The sequence below is a fragment of the Pseudophryne corroboree genome, chromosome 1 (assembly GCF_028390025.1).
Source record: "Pseudophryne corroboree isolate aPseCor3 chromosome 1, aPseCor3.hap2, whole genome shotgun sequence".
Taxonomy (NCBI): domain Eukaryota; kingdom Metazoa; phylum Chordata; class Amphibia; order Anura; family Myobatrachidae; genus Pseudophryne; species Pseudophryne corroboree.
Genome location: NC_086444.1, coordinates 189,603,848 through 189,617,932, shown reverse-complemented (window position 1 = coordinate 189,617,932; position 14,085 = coordinate 189,603,848). Strand labels below are relative to the sequence as shown.

Below are 14,085 nucleotides of genomic sequence, written 5' to 3'. Positions count from 1 at the left end.
CGTGCCTGAGTCCGCTTGTAAAGCCCCAGCGTCATGCTGAGGACTTTGCGGAGGCGGGAGAGGGCTTATGTTCCTGGGAACTGGCTGTTTGTTGCAGCCTTTTTCCTCTCCCTCTGCCACGGGGCAGAAATGAGGCGCCTTTTGCCCGCTTGCCCTTATGGGGCCGAAAGGACTGCACCTGATAATACGGCGTCTTCTTAGGTTGAGAAGCTACCTGGGGTAAAAATGTGGATTTTCCAGCAGTTGCCGTGGCTACCAGGTCTGATAGACCTACCCCAAATAACTCCTCCCCCTTATAAGGCAATACTTCCATGTGCCTTTTAGAATCCGCATCACCTGACCACTGCCGCGTCCATAAACCTCTTCTTGCAGAAATGGACAGCGCGCTAACTCTTGATGCCAGTCGGCAAATATCCCTCTGTGCATCACGCATATATAGAAATGCATCCCTCAAATGCTCTATAGTCAGTAATATACTGTCCCTATCTAGGGTATCAATATTTTCAGTCAGGGAATCCGACCACGCCAGGCCCGCACTGCACATCCAGGCCGAGGCGATTGCCGGTCGCAGTATAACACCCGTGTGAGTGTATATACATTTTAGGATATTCTCCAGCTTTCTATCGGCAGGTTCCTTTAGGGCGGCCGTATCAGGAGAGGGTAGTGCTACCTGTTTAGACAAGCGTGTGAGCGCTTTATCCACCCTAGGGGGTGTTTCCCAACGTGCCCTATCCTCTGGCGGGAAAGGGTACGATGCCAATAACCTTTTAGGAATTATCAGTTTTTTATCGGGGGAAACCCACGCCTCATCACACACTTCATTTAATTCCTCGGATACAGGAAAAACTACAGGCAGTTTTTTCTCACCAAACATAATACCCTTTTTAGTGGTACTTGTATTATCAGAGATATGCAATAAATTTTTTATTGCTTCAATCATGTAACGTGTGGCCCTAGTGGAAGTCACGTTTGTCTCCTCATCATCGACACTGGAGTCAGTATCCGTGTCTGTGTCTGCCATTTGAGGTAACGGGCGTTTTAAAGCCCCTGATGGCGTTTGAGACCCCTGGACAGGCACAAGCTGAGTAGCCGGCTGTCTCATGTCGTCAACTGTCTGTCCATAAGCTCATCCACTCAGGTGTCGACTCCCTAGGGGGTGACAACTCTATAATAGGCAATTGCTCCGCCTCCATCTCATTTTCCTCCTCAAACATGTCGACACAATCGTACCGACACACCGCACACACACAGGGAATGCTCTGATAGAGGACAGGACCCCACTAGCCCTTTGGGGAGACAGAGGGAGAGTATGCCAGCACACACCAGAGCGCTATATATAGACAGGAATACCACTATAAAATGTGCTTTTCCCTTTATAGCTGCTGTTAGTATCAAAACTGCGCCAAATTAGTGCCCCCCTCTCTTTTTTACCCTTTTCTGTAGTGCAGGACTGCAGGGGAGAGTCAGGGAGACGTCCTTCCAGCGGAGCTGTGATGGAAAATGGCGCCCGTGTGCTGAGGAGATAGGCTCCGCCCCCTTCTCGGCGGCCTTTTCTCCCGCTTTTTGGTGAGTTCTGGCAGGGGTTAAAATACATCCATATAGCCCTTGGGGTTATATGTGGTGTATTTATGCCAGCCAAGGTGTTTACATTGCTGCTCAGGGCGCCCCCCCCCCCCCCTAGCACCCTGCACCCTCAGTGACCGAAGTGTGAAGTGTGCCTGAGTAACAATGGCGCACAGCTGCAGTGCTGTGCGCTACCTTGTTGAAGACTGATGTCTACTGCCGCCGATTTTTCCGGACCTCTTCTTGCTTCTGGCTCTGTAAGGGGGCCGGCGGCGTGGCTCTGGGACCGAGCTCCGAGGCTGGGCCTGTGTTCGGTCCCTCTGGAGCTAATGGTGTCCAGTAGCCTAAGAAGCCCAAGCTACCACCACTTAGATAGGTTCGCTTCTTCTCCCCTTAGTCCCTCGATGCAGTGAGCCTGTTGCCAGCAGGTCTCACTGAAAATAAAAAACCTAAAACTAAACTTTCACTAAGAAGCTCAGGAGAGCCCCTAGTGTGCACCCTTCTCGGCCGGGCACAAAAATCTAACTGAGGCTTGGAGGAGGGTCATAGGGGGAGGAGCCAGTGCACACCAGGTAGTCCTAAAGCTTTACTTTTGTGCCCAGTCTCCTGCGGAGCCGCTATTTCCCATGGTCCTTACGGAGTTCCCAGCATCCACTAGGACGTCAGAGAAAAGAAAAAAAAGGAATGGGCAAATTACTTCACATCATCCAATCCTTAACTCTTCCTATACTTTCTAAGCATTCCAGTTACACTATCCCTTAATGGTCACAATGGAGCCGGTAATACTTTGTATATGGCAGTCTGATCCGATACATAGTAAAGAAGGTGAAAACCTGCAGCTGCCTCACTGTCTGGCTGTCAAGCGACAGTGTAACAGGAAATAAGAGTTACATATTATAAAATGGGAGGACAACGCCTTCAACTAAAACACAAATTCATGTTTACAGTAAATTAAATACTGGAACAAATGCTGGTTAAATTTACATATTGATCATGTTTACAGTTCACTAATACATTATTTAAAAGAGATGACCTACTTTACTACATACAGCAGAGGGTCTCAAAAGCGGTACTCAAGGCACCCCAACGGTCCAGGTTTTAGGTATATCCATGGCTCAGCAGAGATGGTTAAATCAAATTGACTGAGGTGCTAATTAAGTCACCAGTGGCCAAGCATGGATACATTTAAAACCTGGATCGTTGGAGTGTCTTAGAGGACCACGTTTTTAAACCTCGGACAGATTTTTCTCGGATCAGTCATGCAGTTTGCTCAGGAACTTTCAATAGCAAAGTAATTAAGGGATGCTTTCTCTTTGCCGTCTAGCCGATTAAGCAGGGAGAAGTCATTTCAGGACTAAAACAAGTAGATCAGTTATTCCTAATCCCTAGGTGTCAGTGTGGACTGGTCATCAGTCTATGCTGTATGGTGGCAGGACAAACATTCTGATTCTATAACAGGCTACTCCCCTTACTGGTTATTTATACATCTAGCATGACTATTTGAAGATACTCGACAAAGAACAGAATTGTATAGAGAGTTATGTCACAAAGAACGTATGTTCTCTTTCAACTCCATGTTTTTATATACCAGGACATAATTAATCACACAGTCGTCACCAATACCTAAAATTCAATATAGAATGTGTTTCAAAAACCCATGTCTTTGCTGACAAAATGCAACCCTGAATGCTCCAGCTCAAGCGGCATAAAAACCTACTTTTGTTTTTTTTATAGAGGTGGTAGAACTTCCATATGATGAAATTAAATTATTGTGTTCAATGCCTGGATTACCAAGTGAAAAGGATACAATTCAATTCGAAGACTAGAACTTTTTAAAGACAATTTAGGACTGGCTGAAATGTCCCATGCTTCCAGGAAACAAATTGGAATAACCACCAAATACGCGCTGTGATTTTGGAACTGGGATTACAACGCAGTACTGAAAGAACGACAATTTGAAACTGTTTGATCTGTTGGATGTTTTAGATTGTAGAGATGGCAGGGTACTGACATCCAAAATAAAATATTGGTGGAAGGCTGGACACATTGCCACATCAGAAACACTGCTGGTATGCTGATATTTTCCCATAAAGTAATCATGTTAATTACTTTATGGGTTGAGTCCAAACCCCCCTCTATCACTGACACCCTGCATGTGCTAAATGGGATTTTCAGTGCATAAATGAGCAAAGATAACACTCAGACACCTTAAGTTAATTTATACATTGGCCAGTGCAGAGAACATAATATAGAAATGGAATGTGTGTGATATGCCAGTATGCATGGATTTTAATTTATTCATTCATTACTGTACATTCACAGATGAAGTGATCAATGAGCAAAACTGATGAACTTTCTTCCAGCCGGCATCAGCAATATACCGGTACTAGAGGGGCTTCTGATGGGGCATCCTGGACTCAGTTGAGTCCAAGAAACATATTGCCACTTAGATACTTAGGTTACAGAGGTACTCTTTATTATGAATTCATACACAGCTCTATTTCATAATAGATTGTCTCTCCACTTCTGAGTTACATAACAGGATGAATCAGTGTCCTCACTAGGCCATCGGTGCAGAATAAAATCCATCAATGTATCTATATCTATATATATCTATCTATATATCTATATCTATCTATCCATATGCTTTTGCAGTACACTCTTGAAATTTGTATGCATGCTCTGTAGCCACTTACCTAACAACCCTTGTCCTCATGGTTGTGTTAGAAGGCCACTTTTGTTGTACAGATCTCTGTAAGCACCCATAAATATATCTTAAAGTCCTAATAAAAAAAAAAAATAGTACACAGCTTTAAATTGAGTCATTAGTTAATATAAATTTCACCAAGATTTTCAGGGGTGATCCAATACCCAATTATGGAGCTATCATTAGTGCTACGCTACATAGGATGAACAGAAGTTACAGTGTATCCAAATACAAAATCATTGCATTACACTACTTACGTAACATAGGGCTTCATTATCTGGGATAATACCTCGCTCATAGACAAGTTCTTTAAATTTATTCTAAGGAATAACCACCATCTACCTAACTATATTATATATATCTTAATAAAAATAAGATTTTACTCACCGGTAAATCTTTTTCTCGTAGTCCGTAGTGGATGCTGGGAACTCCGTAAGGACCATGGGGAATAGACGGGCTCCGCAGGAGACTGGGCACTCTAAAAGAAAGATTAGGTACTATCTGGTGTGCACTGGCTCCTCCCTCTATGCCCCTCCTCCAGACCTCAGTTAGGATACTGTGCCCGGAAGAGCTGACACAATAAGGAAGGATTTTGAATCCCGGGTAAGACTCATACCAGCCACACCAATCACACTGTATAACTCGTGATACTATACCCAGTTAACAGTATGAAATATAACTGAGCCTCTCAACAGATGGCTCAACAATAACCCTTTAGTTAGGCAATAACTATATACAAGTATTGCAGACAATCCGCACTTGGGATGGGCGCCCAGCATCCACTACGGACTACGAGAAAAAGATTTACCGGTGAGTAAAATCTTATTTTCTCTGACGTCCTAGTGGATGCTGGGAACTCCGTAAGGACCATGGGGATTATACCAAAGCTCCCAAACGGGCGGGAGAGTGCGGATGACTCTGCAGCACCGAATGAGAGAACTCAAGGTCCTCCTCAGCCAGGGTATCAAATTTGTAGAATTTAGCAAACGTGTTTGCCCCTGACCAAGTTGCAGCTCGGCAAAGTTGTAAAGCAGAGACCCCTTGGGCAGCCGCCCAAGATGAGCCCACTTTCCTCGTGGAATGGGCTGTTACTGATTTAGGATGCGGCAATCCAGCCGCAGAATGCTCCAGCTGAATTGTGCTACAAATTCAGTGAGCAATAGTCTGCTTAGAAGCAGGAGCACCTATTTTGTTGGGTGCCTACAGGATAAAAAACGAGTCAGTTTTCCTGACTCCAGCCGTCCTGGAAATATACATTTTTAAGGCCCTGACTACGTCCAGTAACTTGGAATCTTCCAAGTCCCTAGTAGCCGCAGGCACTACAATAGGTTGGTTCAAGTGAAAAGCCGATACCACCTTAGGGAGAAACTGGGGACGAGTCCTCAATTCTGCCCTATCCATATGGAAAATCAGATAAGGGCTTTTACATGACAAAGCCGCCAATTCTGACACACGCCTGGCCGAAGCCAAGGCCAATAACATGACCACTTTCCACGTGAGATATTTCAAATCCACAGTTTTAAGTGGCTCAAACCAATGTGATTTTAAGAAACTCAACACCACGTTGAGATCCCAAGGTGCCACAGAAGCACAAAAAAGGGGCTGAATATGTAGCACTCCCTTAACAAATGTCTGAACTCCAGGCAGTGAAGCCAGTTCTTTCTGGAAGAAAATCGACAGAGCCGAAATCTGGACCTTAATGGAACCCAAATTTAGGCCCATAGTCACTCCTGACTGTAGGAAGTGCAGAAAACGACCCAGCTGAAATTCCTCTGTTGGGGCCTTCCTGGCCTCACACCACGCAACATATTTTCGCCAAATACGGTGATAATGGTTTGCGGTTACTTCTTTCCTGGCTTTTATCAGCGTAGGAATGACTTCCTCCGGAATGCCCTTTTGCTTTAGGATCCGGAATTCAACCGCCATGCCGTCCAACGCAGCCGCGGTAAGTCTTGGAACAGACAGGGCCCCTGCTGTAGCAGATCCTGTCTGAGCGGTAGAGGCCATGGGTCCTCTGATATTATTTCTTAAAGTTCTGGGTACCAAGCTCTTCTTGGCCCATCCGGAACCACGAGTATCGTTCTTACTCCTCGTTTTCTTATTATTCTCGGTACCTTTGGTATGAGAGGCAGAGGAGGGAATACATAAACCGACTGGTACACCCACGGTGTCACTAGAGCGTCCACAGCTATTGCCTGAGGGTCCCTTGACCTGGCGCAATATCTAGTTTTTTGTTTAGGCGGGACGCCATCATGTCCACCTGTGGCCTCTCCCAACGGTTTACCAACAGTTGGAAGACTTCTGGATGAAGTCCCCACTCTCCCGGGTGTCGGTCGTGTCTGCTGAGGAAGTCTGCTTCCCAGTTGTCCACTCCCGGAATGAACACTGCTGACAGTGCTAAGACGTGATTTTCCGCCCATCGGAGAATCCTTGTGGCTTCTGCCATCGCCATCCTGCTTCTTGTGCCGCCCTGTCGGTTTACATGGGCGACTGCCGTGATGTTGTCTGATTGGATCAGTACCGGCTGGTTTTGAAGCAGAGGCCTTGCCAGACTTAGGGCATTGTAAATGGCCCTCAGTTCCAGAATATTTATGTGTAGGGACGACTCCTGACTTGACCAAAGTCCTTGGAAATTTCTTCCCTGTGTGACTGCCCCCCAGCCTCGAAGGCTGGCATCCGTGGTTACCAGGACCCAGTCCTGTATGCCGAATCTGCGGCCCTCTTGAAGATGAGCACTCTGCAGCCACCACAGTAGAGATACCCTGGTCCTTGGAGACAGGGTTATCAGCCGATGCATCTGAAGATGCGATTCCGACCACTTGTCCAAGAGGTCCCACTGAAAGGTTCTTGCATGGAACCTGCCGAATGGAATTTTGCTTCGTAAGAAGCTACCATTTTTCCCAGGACTCGTGTGCAGTGATGCACCGATACCTGTTTTGGTTTCAGGAGGTCTCTGACTAGAGATGACAGCTCCTTGGCTTTCTCCTGCGGGAGAAACACTTTTTTCTGTTCTGTGTCCAGAACCATCCCCAGGAACAGCAGGCGTGTGGTAGGAACCAGCTGTGACTTTGGAATGTATAGAATCCATCCGTGCTGTTGTAGCACTTCCCGAGATAGTGCTACTCCGACCAACAACTGCTCCATGGACCTCGCCTTTATAAGGAGATCGTCCAAGTACGGGATAATTAAAAACTCCCTTTTTTTCGAAGGAGTATCATCATTTCTGCCATTACCTTGGTAAAGACCCTCGGTGCCGTGGACAGTCCAAACGGCAGTGTTTGGAATTGGTAATGGCAATCCTGTACCACAAATCTGAGGTACTCCTGGTGAGGATGGTAAATGGGGACATGTAGGTAAGCATCCTTGATGTCCAGGGATACCATGTAATCCCCCTCCTCCAGGCTTGCAATAACCGCCCTGAGCGATTCCATCTTGAACTTGAATTTTTTTTTATGTATGTGTTCAAGGACTTCAAATTTAAAATGGGTCTCACCGAACCGTCCGGTTTCGGTACCACAAACAGTGTGGAATAGTAACCCCGTCCTTGTTGAAGTAGGGGCACCTTGACTATCACCTGCTGGGAATACAGCTTGTGAATTGCCTCTAGCACAGCCTCCCTGCCTGAGGGAGTTGTCGGCAAGGCAGATTTGAGGAAACGGCGGGGGGGAGACGCCTCGAATTCCAGCCTGTACCCCTGAGATACTACTTGAAGGATCCAGGGATCCACCTGTGAGCGAGCCCACTGATCGCTGAAATTTTTGAGGCGGCCCCCCACCGTACCTGGCTACGCCTGTGGAGCCCCCGCGTCATGCGGTGGACTCAGAGGAAGCGGGGGAAGAATTTTGATTCTGGGAACTGGCTGACTGGTGCAGCTTTTTCCCTCTTCCCTCGTCTCTGTGCAGAAAGGAAGCGCCTTTGACCCGCTTGCTTTTCTGAAGCCGAAAGGACTGTACCTGATAATACAGTGCTTTCTTAGGCTGTGAGGAAACCTGAGGTAAAAAAATTTCTTCCCAGCTGTTGCTGTGGATACGAGGTCCCAGAGACCATCCCCAAACAATTCCTCACCCTTATAAGGCTCTATGTGCCTTTTAAAGTCAGCATCACCTGTCCAGTGTCGGGTCTCTAATACCCTCCTGACAGAATGGACATTGCATTAATTCTGGATGCCAGCCGGCAAAATATCCCTCTGTGCATCCCTCATATATAAGACGACGACTTATGTTCGCAAAATAGTATCCCTGTTTGACAGGGTTACAGACCACGCTGCAGCAGCACTATCTGCAGGTCTCAGTCTAGTACCTGAGTGTGTAAATACAGACTTCAGGATAGCCTCCTGCTTTTTATCAGCAGGTACCTTCAAAGTGGCCGTATCCTAAGACGGCAGTGCCACCTTTTTTGACAAACGTGTGAGCGCCTTATCCACCCTAGGGGATATCTCCCAGCGTAACTTATCCTCTGGCGGGAAAAGGTACGCCATCAGTAACTTTTTAGAAATTACCAGTTTCTTATCGGGGGAACCCACGCTTTTTCACACTTCATTCACTCATTTGATGGGGGAACAAAACACTGCCTGCCTTTTCTCCCCAAACATAAAACCCTTTTTTTAGTGGTACTTGGGTTAATGTCAGAAATGTGTAACACATTTTTTATTGCCGGGATCATGTAACGGATGTTCCTAGTGGATTGTGTATGTGTCTCAACCTCGTCGACACTGGAGTCAGACTCCGTGTCGACATCTGTGTCTGCCATCTGAGGGAGCGGGCGTTTTTGAGCCCCTGATGGCCTTTGAGACGCCTGGGCAGGCGCGGGCTGAGAAGCCGGCTGTCCCATAGCTGTTACGTCATCCAGCCTTTTATGTAAGGAGTTGACACTGTCGGTTAATACCTTCCATCCACTCTGGTGTCGGCCCACAGGGGGCGACATCCCATTTATCGGCATCTGCTCCGCCTCCACATAAGCCTCCTCATCAAACATGTCGACACAGCCGTACCGACACACCGCACACACACAGGGAATGCTCTGACTGAGGACAGGACCCCACACAGCCCTTTGGGGAGACAGAGAGAGAGTATGCCAGCACACACCAGAGCGCTATATAATGTAGGGATAAACACTATCACTGAGTGAATTTTCCCCAATAGCTGCTTGTATAAACAATATTGCGCCTAAATTTAGTGCCCCCCCTCTCTTTTTAACCCTTTGAGCCTGAAAACTACAGGGGAGAGCCTGGGGAGCTGTCTTCCAGCTACACTGTGAAGAGAAAATGGCGCCAGTGTGCCGAGGGAGATAGCTCCGCCCCTTTTTCGCGGACTTTTCTCCCGCTTTTTTATGGATTCTGGCAGGGGTAATTATCACATATATAGCCTCTGGGGCTATATATTGTGATTATTTTGCCAGCCAAGGTGTTTTTATTGCTGCTCAGGGCGCCCCCCCCCCAGCGCCCTGCACCCTCAGTGACCAGAGTGTGAAGTGTGTATGAGGAGCAATGGCGCACAGCTGCAGTGCTGTGCGCTACCTTGGTGAAGACTGAAGTCTTCTGCCGCCGATTTTCCGGACCATCTTCATGCTTCTGGCTCTGTAAGGGGGACGGCGGCGCGGCTCCGGGAACGAACACCAAGGACGGGTCCTGCGGTTGATCCCTCTGGAGCTAATGGTGTCCAGTAGCCTAAGAAGCCCAAGCTAGCTGCAAGCAGGTAGGTTCGCTTCTTCTCCCCTTAGTCCCTCGTTGCAGTGAGCCTGTTGCCAGCAGGTCTCACTGTAAAATAAAAAACCTAACATATACTTTCTTTCTAGGAGCTCAGGAGAGCCCCTAGTGTGCATCCAGCTCGGCCGGGCACAGAAATCTAACTGAGGTCTGGAGGAGGGGCATAGAGGGAGGAGCCAGTGCACACCAGATAGTACCTAATCTTTCTTTTAGAGTGCACAGTCTCCTGCGGAGCCCGTCTATTCCCCATGGTCCTTACGGAGTTCCCAGCATCCACTAGGACGTCAGAGAAACATTGTTTTCTGTATGCCAAAAAGTAATTCGCTTACTGGCGAGCAGATTTTTCGGTACTCCCTATTAAATCCATTTCTCTTATTTCATTTGAGGAGACTAGAACACCAGTGGCTGTGTAGGGCGCTCTTCCTGGTGCAGGTAAGATCTACAAACTAAACTTGGTTGTGCGCAGTCTACTCACTTCTACATTGCACTCTGCTGGGCACCTTCGTTTCAACTTTAATAAGCACATATGAGACCATAAAAACACACTGAGCTGTAGAACTCAGAAAAACCCAAAGATATTCCAGTGACTTCCAGACTGGTTGCCAGAAACATTACATGTGAATAGTCTATTGTTTCCTACTGAATACAGTTCAAGTCTTATTTATTATATTTCAGCATGAATTATCAAGGAAAAAAAGTGTATACCCTAACCAAAAGTACACACTAAAAATGTAAACATAAAAAATTGACGAAAATCTTCTGACTTACGGAGGAAGTATTTCTGCTGCCATGAAAATCTTCTCCACCAACTCGGAAAGTAAAGCCAAAAGATGTATTAAATTAGTGTTCACGTCTTCGTTCTTTTCCAGCTTTGAGGGATTCAACTACAGAGAACAAAAAAGGAATAAAAATAGGATTTTGGTACTTACCAGGTAAATCCTTTTCTTTGAATCCATAGGGGGCACTGGAGTACGCTTGGGATATGGACGGCTTCCGTAGGAACAGCACTGAATATTTAAATGTAGAACACTCCACCCCTCCATATCCCCGAGTACCTCAGTGTTTTTTACTGAGCCGAACAGGAACTATAGAGAGGTTGACAATGGAGTATTACATATAACATAACGGACAATAACGAAGTTGACACATAACGTTACTGACAACTAAACAGTTGACACCCTAACCAGCACTTGATAATTTGAACCAGTCGGTGAGAGTGTGTTACCATAAGATCCTCAGAACTCACCACAACTAGGTAAAACTGCTCTGGGTGGGCGTCCAGTGCCCCCTATGGATTCAAAGAAAAGGATTTACCTGGTAAGTACCAAAATCCTATTTTCTTTTTCATCCACTAGGGGTCACTGGAGTACTCTTGGGACGTACCAAAGCTTCCCCCGTGGGCGGGAGAGCTGTTTGGCACCTGTAACACTAGGCGGCCAAAGCTAGATGCTGATGCCGCAAACGTATCAAACTTGTAAAAGCGCACAAACGTGTGCACTGAAGACCATGTAGCCGCACGGCAAAGCTGCGTCGTAGAAGCTCCCCGACCAGCTGCCCATGAAGTTCCCACAGAACGTGTGGAATGAGCGGTTACTGATGTAGGCGGCTGTAACCTAGCATGAAGGTAAGCCTGACGTATGGTCAGTTTTATCCATCTGGATAAGGTTTGTTTAGACGCTGGCCAACCCATCTTGGCAGCATCATAGAGAACAAACAACGTATCCGTCTTACGAACTGAAGACGTTCGGGATACATAAACGCGTAATGCGCGTACCACATCCAGAGTTCCAGAATGTGCTGTCAACACAGGAACTACTATTGGTTGATTGATGTGAAAAGATGACACTACCTTTGGTAAGAAAGCGGGATTCGTCCGAAGTTCCGCTCTGTCATCATGAAACACCAAATACGGTGACTTGCATGACAAGGCACCCAAATCCGAAACACGCCTTGCCGAAGCTAAGGCTAGAAGAAAAATTGTTTTCCAAGTGAGAAACTTTATATACACTTGCTGTAAGGGTTCAAAATATGAAGACTGTAAGAAATCTAAAACCAGATTCAAGTCCCATGGCGCTGTAGGCGGAATGAATGGAGGCTGTACTCTGAGGACACCTTGGAGAAAAGTGCGTATAGATGGCAATAGAGCCAATCGTCTTTGAAAGTAAATTGACAAAGCAGATACCTGCACCTTTAGTGTAGATAAACGCAGTCCTCCATCCAACCCTGTTTGTAGAAACAACAAAAGGCGGGTTAACTTGAAAGATGATGTCGGAAACTTCCGAGCTTCACACCAACCTATATAGGCACGCCATATTCTGTAATAATGAGCTGCCGTAACCGGCTTCCTAGCTCGTAACATGGTTGGTATAACCGATTCTGGAATGCCCTCTCTTCTTAAGAGGGCGGTCTCAACAGCCACCCCGTCAAACGCAGCAGCGCTAAATCGGGGTAAAGGAACGTACCCTGTTGTAACAGGTCTGGACGTAGTGGGAGCGGCCAAGGATCGTCTGCGAGTAGTCCTTGGAGATCCGAGAACCAAGCTCTCCGAAGGCCAATGAGGCGCCACTAGTATGACTGTGACAGACTCTCTTTTGATCCGTTTTAGCACCAGAGGGAGCAACGGAAACGGTGGAAACAGATACACAAGACTGTACGGCCACGCGACAGTGAGAGCATCCACCGCCACTGCCTTTGGATCTCTTGTTCTGGACACATACTGGAACGTTTGGTGATTGTGTCGAGACGCCATCAGGTCCACCTGAGGATAACCCCATCGCTGAACCAACATGTGAAACAATTCTGGATTTAATGCCCATTCGCCTGGATGAAAATCCCGACGACTGAGATAATCCGCTTCCCAGTTGTCCAATCCCGGAATGAACACGGCCGACAATATCATCTGGTGGTATTCCGCCCAATTGAGGATTAGAGCTACTTCCCGCATTGCCATGCGGCTTCTCGTTCCTCCTTGTTTGTTGATGTATGCGACCGCCGTCGCATTGTCTGACTGCACTTGGACAGGCTGAGAGCGAAGCATGTGCACTGCTTGTCGTAGCGCATTGTAAACTGCGCGGAGTTCCAGGACATTTATAGACCGCAATCTTTCGTGATCCGCCCAGAGACCCTGGAGCTGACAATTTTGAATTACCGCTCCCCAACCTCTGAGACTGGCGTCCGTAGTTAGAATTATCCAATTCCAGCCTCCGAACCGTCTTCCTGCGGTTAAATTGTGTTCCTTGAGCCACCAGAGCAGAGACACTCTTGCCCTTGGCGACAACCTCACCCTGTGGTGAATCTGCAGATGCGAGCCCGACCACTGGGCGAGCACATTCAGTTGAAATGGACGCGAGTGAAATCTTCCGAACTGAAGCGCTTCGAAAGCTGCCACCATTGTGCCTAAGAGGCGAATGCACAAGTGTACAGACACTGTGCGTGGCTTGAGCACTAACTGTACTAGATGGCGTAGAACTTGTACTTTCTGTTGTGGTAGGTAAATTCTTTGATTGACCGTATCGAGAATCATACCTAGGAATTGAAGGCGTTGAGACGGAATTAGATGTGATTTCTTGAAATTGACAATCCAACCGTGGTGAACCAGTACATCGTACGTTAGCAGCGCATGTTGGAGAAGCATCTGTTGAGACGGAGCTTTGATGAGCAGATCGTCTAAATACGGAACTATTGTCACTCCCAGGGATCTGAGATGAGCTATCATCACAGACATCACTTTGGTGAATACCCGAGGCGCTGACGACAGGCCAAACGGTAGAGCCTGAAACTGGTAATGGTTCTGGCGTATTGCAAACCGTAAGAATTTCTGATGAGGCTGCCAAATTGGAATGTGTAAGTACGCATCCTTGAGATCTAGCGCAATCATAAATTCCTTTGGCTCTAAACCCGCAATCACCGAACGCAGAGACTCCATCTTGAATCTGTAGTAAGTTACGTACTGATTGAGACCCTTTAAGTTCAATATTGGTCTGACTGAGCCATCCGGCTTCTGTACCACAGACAGACTGGAATAATAACCCTGACCCTGCTGATGTACAGGGACCGGAATCAAAACTGCTGAATCCAGTAGGGACTGAATGGCAATTTGCAGAACCGCCCT

General features: G+C 47.0%; 1 protein-coding gene across 5 annotated transcripts in view; it reads right to left on the bottom strand.

Moving 5' to 3' along the window:
• RASA1 (RAS p21 protein activator 1) overlaps positions 1-14,085 on the bottom strand; it is a 421,336-nt gene that overhangs the window by 17,171 nt on the left and 390,080 nt on the right. For all 5 annotated transcript variants that reach the window (XR_010246601.1, XM_063963963.1, XM_063963965.1 and 2 more), the window contains exons 19-20: positions 10,743-10,858; positions 4,260-4,346 (exon numbers count right to left, since the gene is read on the bottom strand). Coding sequence is in view for 4 of the 5 variants with exons in the window: in XM_063963963.1 (XP_063820033.1) it covers positions 4,260-4,346; positions 10,743-10,858 (203 nt within the window). In the remaining variant the exon portion in view is untranslated. The remainder of the gene's footprint in view (positions 1-4,259; positions 4,347-10,742; positions 10,859-14,085) is intronic.